This window comes from Castor canadensis, chromosome 4 (assembly GCF_047511655.1).
Source record: "Castor canadensis chromosome 4, mCasCan1.hap1v2, whole genome shotgun sequence".
NCBI classification, from domain to species: Eukaryota; Metazoa; Chordata; class Mammalia; order Rodentia; family Castoridae; genus Castor; species Castor canadensis.
The window spans coordinates 112656104-112677661 of record NC_133389.1 but is presented as its reverse complement, the minus strand read 5'-3'; the positions used below and the strand labels follow the sequence as shown (position 1 = coordinate 112677661).

The window sequence follows — 21558 nt, the reverse complement described above, 5'->3', positions numbered from 1 at the left end:
AAAGAAGAACCCAGTTCATAAGTGTTTTCTGATTCCACACCCTCAATCATAAGCTTTTTAAAATAAAATGTGCTGTGATAACTTAAAGGTTTAGAGGAATCACGTCAATACTTTTCAACTTCTCATCGAGAAGAAATTCTCATGGAACAAGCTTTATTATAATAAATCTGGAATCTTATTGCAGGATTTCATCCATTTCAGTGATCTGGTTGTATTTTGTTTTATTCACATTCTATCATCTTTGATATCAAGGTAGGTGTTACAGTCAAAGGTGTCACAACTAATAAAATACAATAATAAAATTGGCAGTTTCTGTGCAACAGCTCTTGGAGATACATCAGCTCCAGGGATAGTGGCCTGTTAGTGGCATGGATGAGCAGCCAGCAGGGTGAGCACCAGGGGTCAGCAACAGAGAGGATGGACACAGCAGAGGGTCTGAGAGCAGAACATACAGAGGAGCATTGGGCAAAATATTGCCAGGAATCTAAGTCAAGCAGTGTGGTACGCAGACTGTGAGGAAGCTCTAAGACAAAGACAGAAGGAACATGGTAGTAAATAGCCTGCCCTTTAATGCTAGATAAACCTGGCTTTGAACTCTAACCCCATTGTTGATTAGGTAACTGGCTCAATAAGTGTAATCTCTCTGTGTTTCAGACCATCATCTCCAAAATAGGAAAACACAGTAGCCTTCAGAGGGTTTGCTTTGTCAAGATGAAATGAGATTGCATGTGACAAAGGACACAGAACAAATCCAGCCACCTGCTCAGTATTCACAAATGGTGACTTATTTTCCATATCATCTAACAATTTCCTGGCTTTCCTTTTGAGCTCGCTTATTGTTTCTATATTGCAGAATTTGGTGAAAATTAAGCTGGGTCAAGTCCTCTAGGAGAGAAAAGGCAGTTAGTGGTGCCTGACTGACATAGTCGGCTTTGGGCAGAGAATGAGAAGCAGGGTGAGCATAGCCCCTCAAAGAGACAAAGATCTAAGGAAATACCTAACTGAGGCTGTAGGGTGGGCACCCCATTCACGGAGGTAGACTGCTAACTATTGGGTGGTCTGAGTACATGATGCATTCTGTTTCCATTTAGCAATAATTCCTGTGCCGCACGTACCCATTCTCAGTTATGGGATAGAATTATCCTTTTATACAGGCCTTGTGCTTCTCATCTGCCCTCATCATTGTCTATTCTGTGGCTTCTTAGGTCTTTCTCTGATGGGGCCTTAAGCTAGTGACGAATTGCAATGGAAGTCAGCCACAAAGGCTGGGTAGCAAAAATGGTAAGACATTATTTAAGGTGAGTTTTTCAATTATTATCAGCTATTCATGGTCCTTTCTCCTCTGTTGGTATGAGCAGTTAAGACTTGGATCAAGATCTATGTTCAAGACGATCTTTTTTAAAAACTAAAATACAGTAGTTTGAAAATAACTTCACTGTGTGGTGCCAGTGAATGTAAATTACAACTATTCAGAATGACCATAAAGCTGAAACAGATGTTAGAATAGCTTATGGTTTGAGTTCTTCTTTGAACTGCAGATATTGCTGTAATCAACAGGAATTGCTGCATATTTCTGGAGACATAAAGATGATATGCGTAGACAGAGACAGCTTAGTTCTTAAAACCTTGACTCCTAAATCAGACTTACTAAACAGCACCTCCAGACATGATTTTTAGTTTAGCTGCTTTAACGACAAGTAAAATATGGCTGAAGACCACCAACCCACGTTGACCTTCAGAGCCAGTTACTGTGATTTATGTTCCAAACAACATGGTCTTGGTCCTGGTTTTATCAAAAGAAGATAGAAATGCATCGGGAGGGAGTCAGAGGCATTACAAAAACATGCTAAGGTCTTTGTCTATTGACTGTCAGAACAAACTCACTTTCAAATTCCCCAACATCTTAAAAGACATAACTGCCATGTTATATTAATCTAGTACATAAAAGCAGTTAATATATTTTGTCTATTAACAAAGAAGTATAAACTCCTTAAAATGCATATTATAGAGAGCCTTATAAAGTAATGATTTTCCAAGTCACTTGAAATTTCTTGGAATAGATAGGAGGGTGCCAGTTAGTGGTTTAATAAAAGACATTATAGAAGTGATTATAAAGATATACTAGGATGTTGAATTTGAAAATTAACTTCTAAGGATCCTCCACCATGTTTTTCAATTGTTTCATTCTTTCCAGTGAGTATGGCAGACACTGACAAGCTATTTGCCAAAACTGTTTCCTCTTCTCTCTGGTCTTACTGTTAATCTTAACTTCCCAGGCTCCTTTCCAGTTAGATGAGGCCATATGCCCAAGGTCCATCCAAAAAACGTAAGCAGAAGTGAAGTGTGTGCCACTTCCAGTCATAGCCCAACTGCAGGCAGGATATTGTAACTCTACATATCATCTTCATCCATGGGTTGGGTGGGTTTGACACCCAGCAAAACTGCAAGCCACTCCTTGAAGGTGACAGAGCAGCTAGATGCAAGAAGACAGGGTAACTGAATGTCCAGTTGGAGGAAAGCCATCCATCGACCAGGAACACCTGCTCTGTGCTTAATGTGAGTGAGAAGTAAATTTACAAGGTGTTAATCCACTAAGATTTTGCAGGATCAGGTAGAAAAACCTTTAGCGTAATAAGGATATGAAGTAAATAGTGGTGATTGACAGAGTCTTTCGGGTTTGAGCTTTATTCTTCTAGAGTTCTTTCATTTGAACACAATGCTATAATATTGATAGTCATCTCTGTGAGGACAAGGTTGAGTTTTCAGGTCCTGATGGGCTATGTCCTCCCTTCTTAGCCAGCATTGCTGCTCTGGGATGTAAAGCAGTCAGGAAACTGGGCCTATAAAGTCCTTATTTAGAGGCAAGAATGTGGCTGCTCTCCATAAAGAGCAGAGAAGAGACAGAGACTCAGACGTATAGATAATAGATTACTGTCTGTGTTGAAAAGCATAACCTGTCTTTTTAATGTATTAACTAGATTGTACCTTAGTTTATTAATTATGACGAGCCTTCTATTCATCAGAGTCATGCCAGATAAGGGTCCAGGAAAAGTGATTGTGAGGCATGAACCTGAAACCTACCACTTGAATTCTGGTAAAATTGAATTAGTGAGTTGAATTCAGGTAAAATTGAATTAGTGAGGATCAGACACAGCTTTGATCACTGACTATGGGAAAGTAAACATGAGAAACAGCAGAAAGGAGAAAGGTTGTGTTTAAAAGGTGAAGCAGGAGATGGGTGAGGTCACACAAAGGCAAGGAGCATCAGTCTGGAAGTCCTTCCTTCCTTCCGTCCATCCTTCTTTCCTTCCATCTTTATTCCTTCCTTTTCCTCCCCTTCTTTCCCATCCTCTTCCATCTTCTTTTCTTCTTCTACCTAATTTCCTCCTCCTCTTCTTCCTCATCATTTTTTCACCTTCATCCCTATTCCAATTGATGGGCTATTCTGACTTATTGCAACTAGGAGTCCACCTTGCACAAAAAGCAAGAACCCTGGAAATTGGATTTAGAACTTGGTCCAAGTCCCAGATCCAACTTTAACCTTCTTTGACCTCTCTGAATTAATTCCCTTTGATCATTTTATCATCCTAAACAAATAGATCTAAATGTCAAAAATCTTTATGAATAAAAATATCCATGAGTCCTTTTATAATGAAAAATATTTTAACACAAAAATTGAAAATAGATTATGCAATTATGGTTCAGTCTCTTCAGCTCCATTAACATATGTTTCAAAGAAAAAGTAACAATATGAAAAAATATTAATAACATAAAGTTAAATAAAAATACAGAATGCAAAGTTATATCATTACAACTATTTTAACATTTGTTCATTAGAAGGGAATGGAAGAAAAGAAAGTGGATGGACGATATAAGGTTTAGGTGGTAGGACTATGGTATGTGTTTTACAAACTCAATGTTCTTTTTTTATATTTTCCTAATTTAAAATAATGAACAAGAATTGTTTTATAATTAATATATATAAGATAAAATAAATCATACAGCACTATGATTTTCCTGGCAGTATTCCATAAGCAATTTTCTTGTGAAACATTTCTTATGAAATAACAAAAATATTTTAATAAAATGAAATATTGGGTAATGGATTATTTTCAAGAAGTGGAATAATAAAGTATTGTTAGTTTTGTTGAATTCTTTTATGATTTAATAAAATGAGAATTAGTGAAGCTCAGCAATAAATGTAGATTTTGTAAACTGAATCTGTTAAGACATCATGAATTCTGAATACCCATTAGTATTGTCAATAAAATTGTATATATCTCCAGGGATCAGAGCAGTCAAGTAATTAGGTTTGCATCAGATTTAGTTTGGGAAACTTTATGTCTGGTTGAGGTGGAAATAATTGTTTGTGATGCTCTCATTCTAAACTGCTTTAGAGAATTAGTGTGGCTTTGGTTCCCATTGAGACCTCTGACATTTCTCTAGCCACTAGTCTAAGTTTATTTGTGGAAAGCAAAACCTAGCAGAGAAAATGCAATTATTTTTCCTGAAGTTAGAAATATCTTTACCTTTACATCCCCAAACATTGCCGGGAGGTTGTGTGTTTTTGTTCCTAAGTCCAAGTGATAGAGAATATCTTCATCCATAGTATCCAGGTAAGGATTTTTAACATGCACAAACCTTTTTCTGGGGAAAACACACACATATATACATAAGAAGATATAAAGATATTTGGAGAGAAAGTACACAAAAGAAAGGCTACCTATGATTACCACTAACCCAACTACTACATACAAACCTTTTGTAATTAAAAGCAGTATAATAATGTCAAAAATAATGCTAACATTTGCTATACCCTATGTGCCAGACATGTACCTAAGCATAAAAATTGTAGGGCTGGTAAGAGAGGCTCAAGTGATAGAGAACCTGCCTACCAAGCATGAAGCCCTGAGTTCAACCCCTAGTACCACAAAAAAAAGGAAAGAAAGAAAAGAAAATTGTACAATGGCATGAAAACTACATAAAATAAATTAACTTCTTTATTTCCATAACCACTTTATTAGGTAAATAATGTTAAAAATCTGATTTATGAATGAAGAAGCCACAGCATATAGAAGTTGAGAAAGAGAGATTCCAAGATGTCGGCTAGAGGGAGGAAGCAGAAAGCGAGCCTCCTATAGTGAAATCTTGGAGATATGCTGTAGACACACTTTGCAGGCATAATCACTGAGAAGAGGCTTAACTTTGACCCCTCCACACCTCCAGCCAGCACAGAGAATCTCCACTTCACATTAAACGGAGAAACCAGGAGGGCCCCTGGGCCGCCAGTTGCCCACGCCCAGATGGCTTGGGAAGACGCAGACCAGGTGCGCTTCGTGGTACCGCGGTACTCCCACAGACAAGCCTGGGCCAGAGCAGCATAGCCCCCTGGACAGACTGACCTCCACCCAGGGAAAAAAGAGAAACTGACTAATAAGCAATAAGAACAATAAAGACATGCGGGAAAGAGGGTGGGGTGCACTGAGCACCAAAGATTGGGGGAAGGGAATCCTTCCCGGGACTGTAAATAAACAAGCCGGGAGGGCCAGAGAGGCTCTGGTGGGAGCGGGGGCACACACCCAGCAAACAGGAATGGGAAAGCTTGTGAGAGTGGTGGAGGGAGGAAAACTCCATAAGAGAGGAGGGAAGACCCACTTCTCACGTGAACTGTAAACAAACATGGCGGCTGGCAGGAGCAGCAGCACCACCCAGTAATCAGGAGCAGGAAAGCTTGTGAAAGTGGCAGTGGGAGGAAAACTGCACAGGAGATGGGGGAAGACCCACCTCCCACATGAACTGCAAATAAACACGCAGGCCTGAAAACGCGGGTGCAGTGTTACCTTTCCCAGTGTGCTTGGAAAGGGGAAAGCTTGTAGCAGAGGCTCCCGCACAGGAGAACTCTGAGCAAACAAAGCCTGTGGGGCCAGGTGAGTGCTAAGCTCACCCCAGAGATCTGCATAAATAACACCGCCAGCAACAGCAGGCTTACAGCAGCAGGCAGGCAAGCCACAGCCAAAGATACCATTCTTAGAACTGTCTCCAGACTCTTTATTTTTTCTTCTTCTCCCTACCTTTGATGAGAGAACAACCAAATTACACCTGAAAAACTTACTGAAACTGTATTGCATTTGAACTTGGGACACTTGGTGGGGTTTTTGTGTGTGTGTGTGTGTGTGTGTGTGTGTGTGTGAGTAGTTTTGTTCTACTTTATACGTCCCCTTTGATGAGACAAGTACAGAACATCTGAGGCACCATCTCCAATTGGAAACTGAGATGGACACCCCAATTACTAAGACTGAAACTTCATTGCATTTCAATTTGGAAGTTTTTTGGTTTTTTGTTTTTTGTTTGTTTTAATTTTCTATTTTTCATTTTATTTTAATTCATTTTTATATATAGATATTTCTTTCATTTACTTATTTTTTATTTTTATTCTTATCTTTATTTTTTTTATTTTTGATTTTCAATCCTCTCTCTGTCTCGCTAATGTCTGTTCAGCTTACTGTCAATTAGTACACTAATGCTCCCTGTTTATACCTTTGAACATTCCTGTCTGATACCTTGTTCTTTTTTCTCCTTCTTGTCTGTGTATTTGTTTTTCCCTTTTCTTTAACTTCTTGCTTTCCATCTCAGCTCACCCTTCCATTCTAAATATTACCATTGTTATTATTACAAGCTAGAAAATACTTAATTGCAAACAGTACAGGGACAGTAACAACACCAAAGACAAGGACAGGAAGACAGAAAAAACAGGGAAACCAGTTTCCCCACAGCAAAAAATTAGTACAGGAACCAGAGGGGAATGAAGAAAACAGATACTCAGATCCAGACTCCAACAAAATGAAGATAAACTATACCAAAGGATCCAATGAAGCCCACAAGAATAGTTTAAAAGAAGACATACTACAGGTACTCAGTGAGAATTTTATAGAGATGATACTGGATAGGGTCAACCAAAATGTACAGGAGACACTCAAGAAATTCCAAGACAACAAAAATAGAGAATTTGAAAAAGCAAAAGAAGAAATAAAGGAAGCCATAGAAGCACTGTATAAACACCAAAGTGAAACAGAGAACACAATGAATAAACAGATAAATGAACTCAGGACAAAAATAGGCAAAATTAAAGAGGAAACCACCCAGGATATGGAAAACCTCAGAAAAAAGAATGAAACAGAGCTGCAAAACAAAATGGAAGGCCAATCCAGCAGAATAGAACAAACAGAAGACAGAATCTCAGAACTTGAAGATGAAATGGTAATTAAAGGAAAAACTAAAGAACTATTAATTAAACAACTCAAGACCTGTGAAAAGAAAATGCAAAAACTCACTGACTCCATCAAAAGACCAAACTTGAGAATCATGGGCATCGAAGAAGGAGAAGAGGTGCAAGCAAAGGGAATGCGTAATATATTCAACAAAATAATAACGGAAAATTTCCCAAATCTAGGGAAAGATATTCCCATACAAATGCAAGAGGCCTCCAGGACACCAAACAGACCAGATCAAAATAGAACTACCCCACGACATATCATCATTAAAACAACAAGTTCAGAAACTAAGGAAAGAATATTGAAGGCTGTAAGAGAGAAAAAACAAATAACATACAAAGGTAAACCCACCAAAATCACAGCAGACTTCTCAACAGAAACATTAAATGCAAGAAGAGTGTGTGGTGAGATCATCTGGGCACTGAATGAAAATAACTTCAACCCCAGGATACTCTACCCAGCAAAGCTATCATTCAAAATAGATGGAGCAATAAAAGTCTTCCATGATAAGCAAAAACTAAAACAATATGTGACCACAAAGCCACCACTACAAAAGAATCTTCAAGGGATTTTGCACACAGAAAGTAAAACCCAACTTAACCATGAAAAGGCAGGCAGCACCAAACAGCAGCAAAAGAAAAAGCAAGACAGTAGAGAGTAACCTCAACTTAGGTACACACAATCAAACCTTCAAACAACTAAGACAACTAAATGACAGGAATCACCACATACCGATCAGTACTAACACTTAATGTTAATGGACTTAATTCACCCATCAAAAGGCACCGCTTGACGAAATGGATTAAAAAGGAAGATCCAACAATTTGTTGCTTATAGGAGACCCATTTCACCGACAGAAATAAGCATAGGCTTAGGATGAAAGGCTGGAAGAAGATTTACCAAGCCAATGGCCCCCGAAAACAGGCAGGAGTAGCAATACTTATCTCGACAAAGTAGACTTCAAACCTACATTGATCAAACGAGATAAAGAAGGACATTCCATACTAATAAAAGGGGAAATAGACCAAAAGGAAATAATAATCATCAACCTGTATGCACCCAATGTCAACGCACCCAATTTCATCAAACATATCCTGAAAGACCTAAAAGCATATATAAACGCCAACACAGTGGTTGTGGGAGACTTTAACACCCCATTATTATCAATAGATAGGTCATCCAAACAAAAAATCAGTAAAGAATTCCAAGATCTAAAATATGCAATAGATCAAATGGACCTACTTGATGTACAGAACATTTCATCCAACTTCTACACAATATATATTCTTCTCAGCAGCCCATGGAACCTTCTCCAAAATAGATCATATCCTAGGGCAAAAAGCAAGCCTCAGCTAATATAAAAAAATAGAAATTATACCATGCATACTATTTGATCACAATGCAGTAAAAGTAGAACTCAACAACAAAAGTAAAGACAAAAAACATGCAAAGAGCTGGAAACAATAACTCATTACTTAATGAAGAATGGATCATCGATGAAATAAAAGAGGAAATTAAAAAGTTCCTGGAAGTCAATAAAAATGAAAACACAACCTACTGGAACCTATGGGACACAGCTAAGGCAGTCCTGAGAGGAAGTTTATAGCCATGAGTGCATCTATTAAAAAGACTGAAAGATCCCAAATTAATGACCTAATGATACATCTCAAACTCCTTGAAAAACAAGAACAAGCAAATCCCAAAACAAATAGAAGGAGAGAAATAATAAAAATAAGAGCTGAAATCAATGAAATAGAAACCAAAAAAACATACAAAGAATTAATGAAACAAAAAGTTGGTTCTTTGAAAAAATAAACAAGATCGATAGACCCCTGGCAAACCTGACTAAAATGAGGAGAGAAAAAACCCAAATTAGTAGAATCAGGAATGCAAAAGGGGAGATAACAACAAATACCATGGAAGTTGAGGAAATCATCGGAGACTACTTTGAGAACCTATATTCAAATAAATTTGAAAATCTTAAAGGAATGGACAGATTTCTAGATACATATGATCAGCCAAAACTGAACCAAGAGGAAATTAATCACCTGAATAGATCTATAACACAAAATGAAATTGAAGCAGCAATCAAGAGTCTCCCCAAAAAGAAAAGTCCAGGACCTGATGGATTCTCTGCTGAATTCTATCAGACCTTTAAAGAAGAACTGATACCAACCCTCCTTAAACTGTTCCATGAAATAGAAAGGGAAGGAAAACTGCCTAACACATTTTATGAAGCCAGTATTACACTTATCCCAAAACCAGGCAAAGACACCTCCAAAAAGGAGAACTATAGGCCAATCTTCTTAATGAACATTGATGCAAAAATCCTCAACAAAATAATGCAAACCGAATTCAACAACACATCAAAAAGATTATTCACCACGACCAAGTAGGCTTCATCCCAGGGATGCAGGGGTGGTTCAACATATGAAAATCAATCAACATATTAAACCACATTAACAGAAGCAAAGACAAAAACCACTTGATCATCTCAATAGATAAAGAAAAAGCCTTTGATAAGATCCAACACCATTTCATGATAAAAGCTCTAAGAAAACTAGGAACAGAAGGAAAGTACCTCAACATTATAAAAGCTGTAAATGACAAACCTACAGCCAGCATTATACTTAATGGAGAAAAACTGAAACCATTTCCTCTAAAATCAGGAACAAGACAAGGATGCCCACTATCTCCACTCCTATTCAACATAGTACTGGAATTCCTAGCCAGAGCAATTAGGCGAGAAGAAGGAATAAAAGGAATACAAATAGGTAAAGAAACTGTCAAAATATCCCTATTTGCAGACAACATGATCCTATACCTTAAGGACCCAAAAAACTACTCAGAAGCTTCTAGACATCATCAATAGCTATAGCAAGGTAGCAGGATATAAAATCAACACAGAAAATTCATTAGCATTTCTATACACTAACAATGAGCAAACGGAAAAAGAATGTATGAAAACAATTCCATTTACAATAGCCTCAAACAAAATCAAATACCTAGGTGTAAACCTAACAAAAGATGTGAAAGACCTCTACAAGAAAAACTATACACTTCTAAGAAAGAGACTGAGGAAGACTATAGAAAGTGGAGAGATTTCCCATGCTCTTGGATTGGTAGAATCAACATAGTAAAAATGTCTATACTCCCAAAAGTAATTTACATGTTTAATGCAATTCCCATTAAAATTCCAATGACATTCATTAAAGAGATCGAAAAATCTACCATGAAATTTATATGGAAACACAAAAGGCCACGAATAGCCAAGGCAATACTCAGTCAAAAGAACAATGCAGGAGGTATCACAATACCTGACTTCAAACTATATTACAAAGCAGTAACGATAAAAACAGCATGGTACTGGCACAAAAACAGGCATGAAGACCAGTGGAACAGAATAAAGGACCCAGATATGAAGCCAAACAACTATAACCAACTTGTCTTTTACAAAGGAGCTAAAAATATATGATGGAGAAATAGCAGCCTCTTCAACAAAAACTGCTGGGAAAACTGGTTAGCAATCTGCAAAAAACTGAAACTAGATCCTTGTAGATCACCCTATACAAATATTAACTCAAAATGGATCAAGGAACTTAATATCAGACCACAAACTCTAAAGTTGATACAGGAAAGAGTAGGAAATACTCTGGAGTTAGTAGGTATAGGTAAGAACTTTCTCAACGAAACCCCAGCAGCACAGCAACTAAGAGATAGCATAGATAAATGGGACCTCATAAAGCTAAAAAGCTTCTGTTCATCAAAAGAAATGGTCTCTAAACTGAAGAGAACACCTACAGAGTGGGAGAAAATATTTGCCAACTATACATCAGACAAAGGACTGATGACCAGAATATATAGGGAACTTAAAAAACTAAATTCTCCCAAGACTAATGAACCAATAAAGAAATGGGCAAGTGAACTAAACAGAACTTTCTCAAAAGAAGAAATTCAAATGGCCAAAAAACACATGAAAAAATGCTCACCATCTCTAGCAATAAAGGAAATGCAAATTAAAACCACACTAAGATTCCACCTCACCCCTGTTAGAATAGCCATCATTAGCAACACCACCACCACCAACAACAGGTGTTGGCGAGGATGCGGGGAAAAAGGAACCCTCTTACACTGTTGGTGGGAATGTAAACTAGTACAACCACTCTGGAAAAAAATTGGAGGCTACTTAAAAAGCTAGACATTGATCTACCTTTTGATCCAGCAATACCACTCTAGAGGATATACCCAAAAGACTGTGACACAGATTACTCCAGAGGCACCTGCACACCCATGTTTATTGCAGCACTATTCACAATAGCCAAGTTATGGAAACAGCCAAGATGCCCCACCACTGACGAATGGATTAAGAAAATGTGGTATCTATACACAATGGAATTTTATGCAGCCATGAAGAAGAATGAAATGTTATCATTCGCTGGCAAATGGATGGAATTGGAGAACATCATTCTGAGTGAGGTTAGCCTGTCCCAAAAGACCAAAAATCGTATGTTCTCCCTCATATGTGGACATTAGATCAAGGGCAAACAAGGGGATTGGACTTTGAGCACATGATAAAAGCGAGAGAACACAAGGGAGGGGTGAGGATAGGTAAGACACCTAAAAAATTAGCTAGCATTTGTTGCCCTCAACGCAGAGAAACTAAAGCAGATACCTTAAAAGCAACTGAGGCCAATAGGAAAAGGGGACCAGGAACTAGAGAAAAGGTGAGATCAAAAAGAATTAACCTAGAAGGTAACACACACGCACAGGAAATTAATGTGAGTCAACTCCATGTATAGCTATCCTTATCTCAACTAGCAAAAACCCTTGGTCCTTCCTATTATTGCTTATATGCTCTCTACAACAAAATTAGAAATAAGAGCAAAATAGTTTCTGCTGGGTATTGAGGTGGTCGGGGGGCGGGAGGGGGCAGAATGGGTGGTAAGGGAGGGGGTGGGGGCAGGGTGGGAGAAATGACCCAAGCCTTGTATGCACATATGAATAATAAAATAAAATAAAATAAAAAGAATTTTCCAAGTAGACAAAAAAAAAGAAAAGGAAGTTGAGAAACTTGTGTGATATTATGCAAATCTGTGGTCATCTGTGTTCAGCTCATTCTGACCGTATGATCTTTCTTTGCATGGGAGGCTGTGTCACATAAGCTACTGGTCTCTGTAGTCAGATTGCCTGGATTCTGGTACCAATTCAAAGAGATACATTCTCATGCATATCCTTGAGTAAGTTATCTTTGTTCTTTCATTTCATGATCTCTGAAATGGGTATAATGAAAACTACTGCTTTGCAAGTTTATTGAGAGCCCTGAATTCAATCATATTTGTAAAAGATGGGGGTGTAGCTCAGTGGTAGAGCACTTGCATGGCATGTATAAATGCCCTGGATTCAATCCCCAGCACCACAAAAACTAAATTAAACCATGAAAACACACCTGTTCTGCAGTGAACATAGAGTAAGTAGCTCTCATTATTACATTTCCCAACATTGGGAACCTGAAATCAACCAGAAAAAGTAGAGTATGGGAAAAAATTCTATGTGTTCATGAGAATATTTTTTCTTCAGCATATTGCTAGACTATATTCCCAGTTTCCCTTTCAGAAAGACGTCCTGTGACTGAGTTCTGGCCAAGGAAGTGTGACTGGGAGATACTTGCCTACTTCTAGGCCTGGCTCTGGGAGGATCCCCAAGTCTCTCAGTGGCCATTTGAAGTAGACCCCCATGTTTACCCCATTAGACTGATTTGGAGTGAGTGAGAGCCAGCGATTTCTTAAACAGCATTAGCCTGCCTGACCAATGAGAAGTTGTTGGTTTTGGCCAACATTCTGGAAAATGATCTCTGTCCCACTAGAAGATTTAAGTGAAAAAAAAAAAAATGTAGCAGGATAGTAGAGTAGAAGCAGAGGATTGGCTCTGGAAAAACTGAATTTGAGTAGAATAAGGACAAAGAAAGAATGAATGGTCCCCCAGCTCTGGAGAAATAGGATTTAGAGCTGATCAAGAAAAGGATTGCTCAAGAAAAAGCAGGAAGTAGAAGTGCTAAAGCTTGAAGAAAGTGAGAGTGAGAAAGTGAAAGATCTAACTTAAGGAACACATGAAACCAAAAGAATACAAATAATAAGGTACATGAAACTTAAAGTCAGAAGATAAGACAGGGACACTTCAGGGTAGAAACTCGGTCTGTCCTGTAGCATTCTTCCACCAGACAACAGAAGAGAGGGTGAGAGGGGGGACAAAGAGCCAATGGAGAGATAAGTTTGCTGGAAAGTCTTAAAGGTACTTTTGGCAGTCCACATGCTCTGCTGAGAAGACATTTGGCTGTATCTCCACCTCTCTGCACACTTCTTTGCCTCCTTCTCAACATCCCTGGACTTTGTGTATGTCTATGTCTGAGTGTTTTCAGGTATATAATCCATGAATCCTGTAGTCTCTTTCAGCGCCATAGACCAGAACTTCTCAAAGTTTAGCATGCAGAAGAATCACCTGGACTACTCCTCTTTCAGAAATCCTGATTCTGTAGGTTGGCTGTGTGTGTATGTGTGTATTTTCTAACCAAGTCCTCATTGGTGCTTATGTTACTGGTCTGCAGGATGCATTCAGAGTAGCACTGCTATTAATGCCCCCAATCATTCTGAATATATCAAATCATTTCCACCTAAGGTCACTGCCCCTGCCCTGCCCTCCTTCACGGCAGAGATAGCTGGACCACCAATCCTTTTCCTCTTATTTGGCAAAACTATGGAATGCAAGACAGGGAGCTGTGGGGATGACCTTAATTCAATCTAATTCATATTTACAAAGCATATCCCTCTCAGCCTTTGGTTATTTTGGTATATTAAAGTGGTACCACTTAATTATTAGTGATAACAAGTTATCTGCCTCATACCACAGTTGGTCAAGACATCTTTGCCAAGAATCGTCTGGAACTTCTTTGCTCTTTTTTCTCCCATTTCCCTCCAAATACTTTTAAACATCTTAATAAACCTTGTGACTTTGTACATCTTCAGTAACCCTCATCCAGTTGTTCACCAAGAAAATTTTTTAAAAACACTGGTGACCAGGTCAAATTAATTTAAATTCTCTAAAATTATTTTTTAAATCGTGTCATATAATGGGTAACCAAAGGTTTTAAGCCTTTGTTCCTTAACCACTGTTCTCCTTTCCCTTCCATTTTTTATTTATCAAAATTCTACTCATTCTTATATCACCTATTCAAATATCACCTCCTCCATGAAGGACTCTCCAAGCATTTTCCCTCCTCCATCAATCCTATTCTTTTCTCTCACCATGCTCCTAAAACATTTGCTTCATGGTAATGCTAATACACAGCATTTCACATTGTAATAGAGTTAATTTCCTGTCTCCCTCGAAAGATTGTAAATTCCTTGATGTGAGCTGTCTCATACATCTTTCTTTAATACCTAAGTCTTAACAAATCCTATTTGTTAATTTAAATTTAACTGTTCAGACAGTGGAACAAAATACAATTAATTTCCTCCTCAAAAACATCAGAAGTAACAGATTCTTAATTAGTTAGTGGGTCATACCTTGTTTGAAAAATAAAGTATTGTATGATGTTGCTAGACATTACTACTTCAGAACAAGCCTTTAAATCTCAAAGCAAAAGGACACCTTTTCTTCTCTTGGAAGAAGCAAGAGGACATTTACCTACAATCCTCCTTCTGCAAAGTTGGAGTCAGTGAAGCAGCAGGATAGCATCCCCTGGGGAGCTTGTTAGGAATGCTAAACCCCAGGTTCCTCCCCAGACCTCCTGAATCAGATGCTGCATTTTAATAAATTCTAATAACTCCCATGCACTTTAAAATTGAAGAAACACTGCCATCCACATTCTCTTCCCAATTCATTTTGAAGAGAGAGAGAGAGAGAAATAAATAAATAAATATACTTTCTATTTTGCTCTGCCAGAACTATTGCCACGATCTGCAGATTCTCTTTCAGATTCCCAACTGAATCCACACATCATTATTCTGTAAACCCGTCTCGTTCTTTTACCCTAGTGATTTTAAATGCTAGCTACAAATCAGAATCACCAGGGAGACTTTAAAGAGTACAGATATCTGAGCCCCTTCTCTAGAATTTCTGATTTAGTTGGTCAAGGAGACCTGGTCTTGTTGTCTTAAAAATTACTAATCTATTTTACCTTTCCTATCATCAAGAAGAAATGCTCACCTGGCATGGTGGCACACTCCTGTAACCCTAGCACTTGGAAGGCAGAGGCAGGAGGATCTCAAGTTCAAGGCCATCCTGGCTACATAGTGAGAACCTGTCTTAAGAAAACAAGGGCTAGGGATGAACTCAATGGTAGAGCACTTGCCTAGCAAGGCCCTAGGTTAGAACTCTACCACTGCAAGCAAAAAAAGAAAGAGAGAGAGAGAGAAGGAAATAAAAGCACAAACAAGAGCAATTATTAATAATATTCTCTTGCATTGGTTATAATTCCCCTGTTAACTCAATTGGAGATATTTAGATTTCCTTGATAGTTTGTCCCAATGTCTAATGATTCCTCCATCAGAAAATTTGAGGAGATATTTATAGAACATTTTTGTCCCATTGGCTCATGGAAAAGCACTTCTAAGATTATCACTCTGCTAGTGACCAAAGAAAAAAGTTGTTGGCTGCTTGGGGTCTTTTCTGGTTCTATATGAATTTTGGGGTTGTTCTATTTCTGTGAACACACTGGAATTCTGGTGAGAATTAAATTGAATGTAGATCACTTTGGGTAGTAGGGACGTTTTAACCATCAGCTCTTCCAATCGATGAACATGAGACCTTTCCATGTATTTGTTTCTTCCTGCATTTCTTTCATCAATATTTTACAGTTTTTTGTGTACAGATCTTTCACCTTCTTGGTTAAATTTACTCCTAAGCATTTTATTTGTTCTAATACTATTATAATTAGGATTCTTTCTTAATTTCTTTTTCAGATTGTCTATCAGTTCTAATGTGTGTGGTTTTTTCTTTCTTGAATCTTTAAAAGAACAAAAGTGGGAGCATAACAATCCTCGGTTTCAAAATATATAAAAAATTCTATAGAGCTAGTCATGGTGGTGCACACCTGTAAAAGGATTCCCAAGTTCAAGGCTAGCCTGTGCTACACAGTTAGACCTTGTTTCAAGAAACAAAAATTAGACAAAAGAAGTGATTGTAATTAAAACAGCATGTCCCTAGCATCAAAAACAGACATTATTAATCAAGGAGCTAGAATAATAAATTCAAGTATTTATGGTCAATTGATATTTGATAATGTGCCAAGAACACACAATTGGGGAAAGTGGAGTCTTTTCAATAAATCTTGTTGGGAGAACTGGGTAACCATATGCAAAAGAATGAAATTGAGCCCTACCTCACACACCATGTGCAAAAATCAACAAAAATGGATAAAAGACTTAAATGTAAGATCTGAAGCTGTAAAGTTACTAGAAGAAAACACTCTATAACATTGGTCTAGACAATGATTTCTTAAGTAGGACTCCAAAGGAATAGACAACAAAATACAAAATAAACAAATGGAAGTCTATCAAAACTAAAATGTTTCTGTCTAGCAAAGAAAGCAACTAACAGACTGAAGAGACAAACCATGAGTTGGGAGAAAATATTCACAAGTAGCCATCTGAAAAGAGGCTAATATCCATTGTGTATAAGGAACTCAAACAACTCAATAGTAAAAAAATAAATACATGATTTTAAAATAGAAAGGATCTGAACAGATATTCTCTAATAAGATACAAATGGTCAATAGGCATATAAAAAAGTTCAACATCACTAATCATCAAGGAAATGAAAATGAAAACCACAATGAGATATAATTTCATACCTGCTGGAATGGCTATTATCAAAAAGAACAATGATAGCAAGTGTTGGTGATGAACTGGAGACAAGGAATGTTTGTGTACTGTTGGTGGGAATATACATTAATGTAGTCATTATGGAAAATAATATGGAAGCTCCCTTCAAAAAACTAAAAAAGAACTATCATATGATCCAGAAATTCTACTTCTTGGCATATATCTAAAGGAATTGAAATCAGTGTGTAAAAGACATATCTGCACTCCTGTGTTCATTTCAGAATTGTTCACGTTAGCCAAGTTATACAATCAACCTAAGTATCCTTAAATGGCTGAATGAATAAAGAAAATATGGTGTCTATACAAAATGCAATATAATTCAGCCCTTAAAAAGAATGAAATTTGGTCATTAATGATGATAAGAATTGAACTGGGAAATACTATGCTAAGTGTAATAAGTCAGGCCAGGGGGACAAATACTTTATGCTCTCTCTTATGTGTGGAATCCAAAAAATGTTGATCTCACAGAACCATAGAGGAAAATGGTGATAACCAGAGACTGGGGCTAGGGGCAAAGGATAGGGAAAGGGAAAATGCTGCTCAAAGGAAACAAAAGTCTGTTAGATTAGAGGAATAAATTTCATTGATCAACTATTGCATGCTAACCACAAATAATAATAAGGTATATTTCAAAGTTGCTTTAACATTTCACTACAGAAAAAAAAGAGAAGTTTGATAGGTGATAGATAAGCTAACTAATGTGACTGAATTTTGCTACAATATATAGATAGATCAAAGCCTCACATTGGGCTAAGGATGAAGGTCAGACGTAGAGCACTAGTCTAACTGTGCAAGACCCTGGGTTTCATCTCCAGAACTTCACACGCCCCCCCCTCCCCCACACACACTCACACACCTTATAAATATATAAAATTATCATTTGTCAATTAAAAAGAAATAAATTTTTATGGAAAATCTTGTTTGGGACTTCATGCCAAATTCAACCCAATATGAATCTGGCCATTGGAATACTTTATCTTTTTAAAATGTATACTTGTTACTAAATAGATTTGCAGCTACTATCTTTCTTTTTCCTAACACATGGCATAAGCTCTTTTAGCCAGCCATGGCAGTTACACAGCATGGGAGGCATTAAGTACTAGTCACCAAAGAAAAGGGCTGGCTGGGAAGAAGATTTTCCATTTCCAACACCCTTTCATCATCATTTTTCCTTTTTTCTCTCCTTGGCTTCCCTGAATGAATGAAGATGGCAGGAGGAGCTCTGTTTGGGCTGGGTAAGTAGAGGGTTTTCTGAAATGCTGACATGATGGCAGGACATTTCAAACAACACAGCAAATCAGGGGAACTCACAAAAATCCCTTAAGCCTCATGAAGATTAATGCTCTATTATGTTCTGTTAACCTGTGGCATAGAATGGACTAAATTTCCAGGCAGCTTCAGCAAATTTATGTCCACCCCTGAGATGAATAACATCCACAGTATTTCAGAAGTGAATTCTATGTAAAGTCCATCAAAAGCGCATGAAATCATTTCATAATGTTCTACAACACAGTTCAATCTGCCTTAGGTGCTGGGAGGCCCCTTTAATTATTTCTCAGATACAGCCATGGTCCTGAAATTAAAAACTGAGCTCTATAGTGAATTGCAGGATGAACTTTGAATTTGTTCACTCCTGCAGCTCAGTTAAACTTCTGCATGGTTTTTGTAACTTCCTTGGTCCCACATTCTTAAATGAACCAGTCTACCCCTCCCCATACCAAACCAAGAACCAAGGAATGAAAATACTATTGGGAAGAAAATTTACATGTTTTTATTTTAACTTGAATTATGAATCACATTCTATCTTATGCCTAAATTTAAGAAATGTTTAGAACTGTAGAGCCATGTCACCTGAGCATTTAATGAAACATCCAAGGAACAGCTATCTGATCAGAACTAACAAAAATCAAAATTACTCACCCAGCATATGTGTTCTTGTCAGATATCATGGATCTATTGGAGGCAGGTAAAATGGAAGCCATACTTTGTAGGATCTTGATATCAGAAAAGTGAAAGATTGGATTTGTTATTAAATTGTAGAGTTAATCCTGATAGGTCAGCTCCCAGTTACAATGACATCTTCCCTTAAGATTTATATTTTCTTCTGTCGTTGTTAATGGAACTCTTCGCTTAGTGTTTCAAACTCTTTCATCAGTTTAAAAATGCTGTCCCTAACATGGCCTTTTATACTACAATCTTGCTCTCAGAACATCATTCCCCAAGAAGATAGGCTCTCTTGGAAGGTGTGGCAGCCTATCTCTGACCAGGTTGGTTAGCTCGTTAGGTGTTGACTAGCATACCTTCCCCGTTAACATCTGACTTTGTTCCCAACATTGGTCTGGTGTGGCACATGGCCTGTGTGTTTGGAAACAACTGTATGTGGGTGCAAGTCCTCTTTCATTTTCCAAGCTGACCTCACCAGATTATCTCAAAAGTGTGTCTAGTCCATGTGAGAACCTTCAGTGCTCAAACATTCATTGTTATATCCTATTCCACCTCTGGCCAACTTGTTTTCATTCTCTGTGACCACAGTAAGGAAAACATCCAAACTCAGGACCTTAGAACATCCCTTCATCTGAACTTTGCCTATTTGAGTTCACACAGAAGGTCTGATAATTAAACAAAGCTTGATTCCCAGGGTCTCTCTACTTAGTTAAACCCTAGGTTACCTCTAAACTTCACTAAACCATGTGTCTGGGTGTCAATCCAGGTAGAATAATAAATTAAAGCCTATCATTTTCAGAGAAGAGTGTATATTAAGAAATCTGTGGATTCACTACTTTTTGCTAATACCTCTCACTTTTTACTTGGGGTCTGGGGATGGATCTAGAAGACTCTAGAAGAACTTTGTCCTAGGGTTGAATAAGTGACTCAAGTGATAGAGCGCCTGCCTAGTAAGTGTGAGGCCCTGAGTTCAAATCCCAGTCCTGCAAAAAAAAACAAAAACAGAACTTCATCATGGTCTTTTATCTCCCCTTCTCTATTCCTATGGTAATTAGCTGAATTTCTATACTGGTGAGAGCTTTACCAACATTGGTAGCATGACTTTCAAGCAAATCTGAACTTAAAATGTTCATCAGGGCCAAACAGAAGCAGATACAAGGTGTTTCATTATGTGCGTGGACTTTAAGAATGTGCATAGCAGTCAGAATCCAATTGCTCATCTCTTAACCGAGGTCTCCAGGTACAAATTGCTTCACTTCCTGGTGATGATTATTCTTGGTAAACCCCTCACATTCTATCTTGAACCCTTTCAGTCCACTGTGGGCAGGATGGAAAGGAAAGAAATAGGGAAGTCTTAAGTTGGGGAATAATCAAAGAAGCCTAATTTTTGCTACTGCCACTACCAAACATGTATTTGTGATTTTGACCAAGGTAGCCAAAGCTCCCCAGGAAAACTTATTTTGGAAAACTGTAAGACAAAATAAAGCCTGAATATGTGTGCTGCCTTTGTATCTTGGGACAGTGGTTCCATTTGTTGTTTTTAATAATATGTATCTCTGACTCCATGACCAACTTCAAGCTGGTCTACATGCTGCTCTTTGCCAACAATCACTGGTAACTTTGAGATTCACTTGCTCACTGACTACCCCTGAGACCTTCACATTTTTACTTGGTATTTCATGCCATAACTCTCCATTTATCTTTAGGGCATAATGAGGAGGACCACCAAATTCTAGTCTGGCCTTTACCACTGTCTCTGACAGGTAAAGGTGTTAGCTGATTCAGTAAATGCTGGGTAATTAATTACTCCATTGGACTAATTAACATGTCTGTTTCTAGTGCAGGTTCTGTCAACAATGACCTTGCTCACTTAATAGTGTCAGGGAAGCCAGCTAAGATGTATGGACTCCACGTAGCTTCCCTGGACATTAGGGAAAGTGGTCATCATTTGGGTGAAGTTTGGCATAGTCTCATAGAATCTGTGAGTACTGACTAGTGTCTTCTGAGCAATTTTCAGTCTTCTGCAGACTCAATACTATTCTTTTGGTACATTGTTTCTTGGCCTTTTTTGGTTTTTTTTGATTGATTGACTATATTGCAAAAGGTCAGTTGCCCTAACAAGAATGGGGAAATATTCTGGTTTGGGAAAGCATGAGTGGGAGTGCACGAGGCCAACTCAGGTCCAGCTGCTGGGTGTTTTGCAAACAAAAGTTGTGGCCAGCAGAGCCCCATCGCTCATCATGTGATTCTTCCCAGCCTTTGATGAAGAGAGGGGCCTGCAGCAGCAGCACCAGATCCATGCTCTGAAGTGTCTGGCCTGCAATGTTCCCCCGCACAGAAAGCATTATCATGTTCTTGCTCCCATGACAGTTTTCTGTTTGGCTTAATTGTGCCTCTGAACCTCTGACCCTGGAGTCCTGGCCTGCAGCTGGATGGTATTAGGCTTCTTCCCAGCTGCTGTGTCT

General features: G+C 38.1%; 1 protein-coding gene across 4 annotated transcripts in view; it reads right to left on the bottom strand.

The window, feature by feature from the left end:
- Positions 1-19456, bottom strand: part of Upp2 (uridine phosphorylase 2) — a 49794-nt gene extending 30338 nt beyond the window's left edge. Inside the window, exons 1-2 of one of the 4 annotated variants that reach the window (XM_074070839.1) lie at positions 19070-19456; positions 4530-4647 (exon numbers count right to left, since the gene is read on the bottom strand). In XM_074070839.1, the coding sequence (XP_073926940.1) occupies positions 4530-4647; positions 19070-19131 (180 nt within the window). In that variant the 5' untranslated portion in view covers positions 19132-19456. The remainder of the gene's footprint in view (positions 1-4529; positions 4648-19069) is intronic. The other 3 variants (XM_074070838.1, XM_020151758.2, XM_074070840.1) reach the window with 3 other exon arrangements.
- Between the last annotated feature and the right edge of the window lie 2102 nt (positions 19457-21558).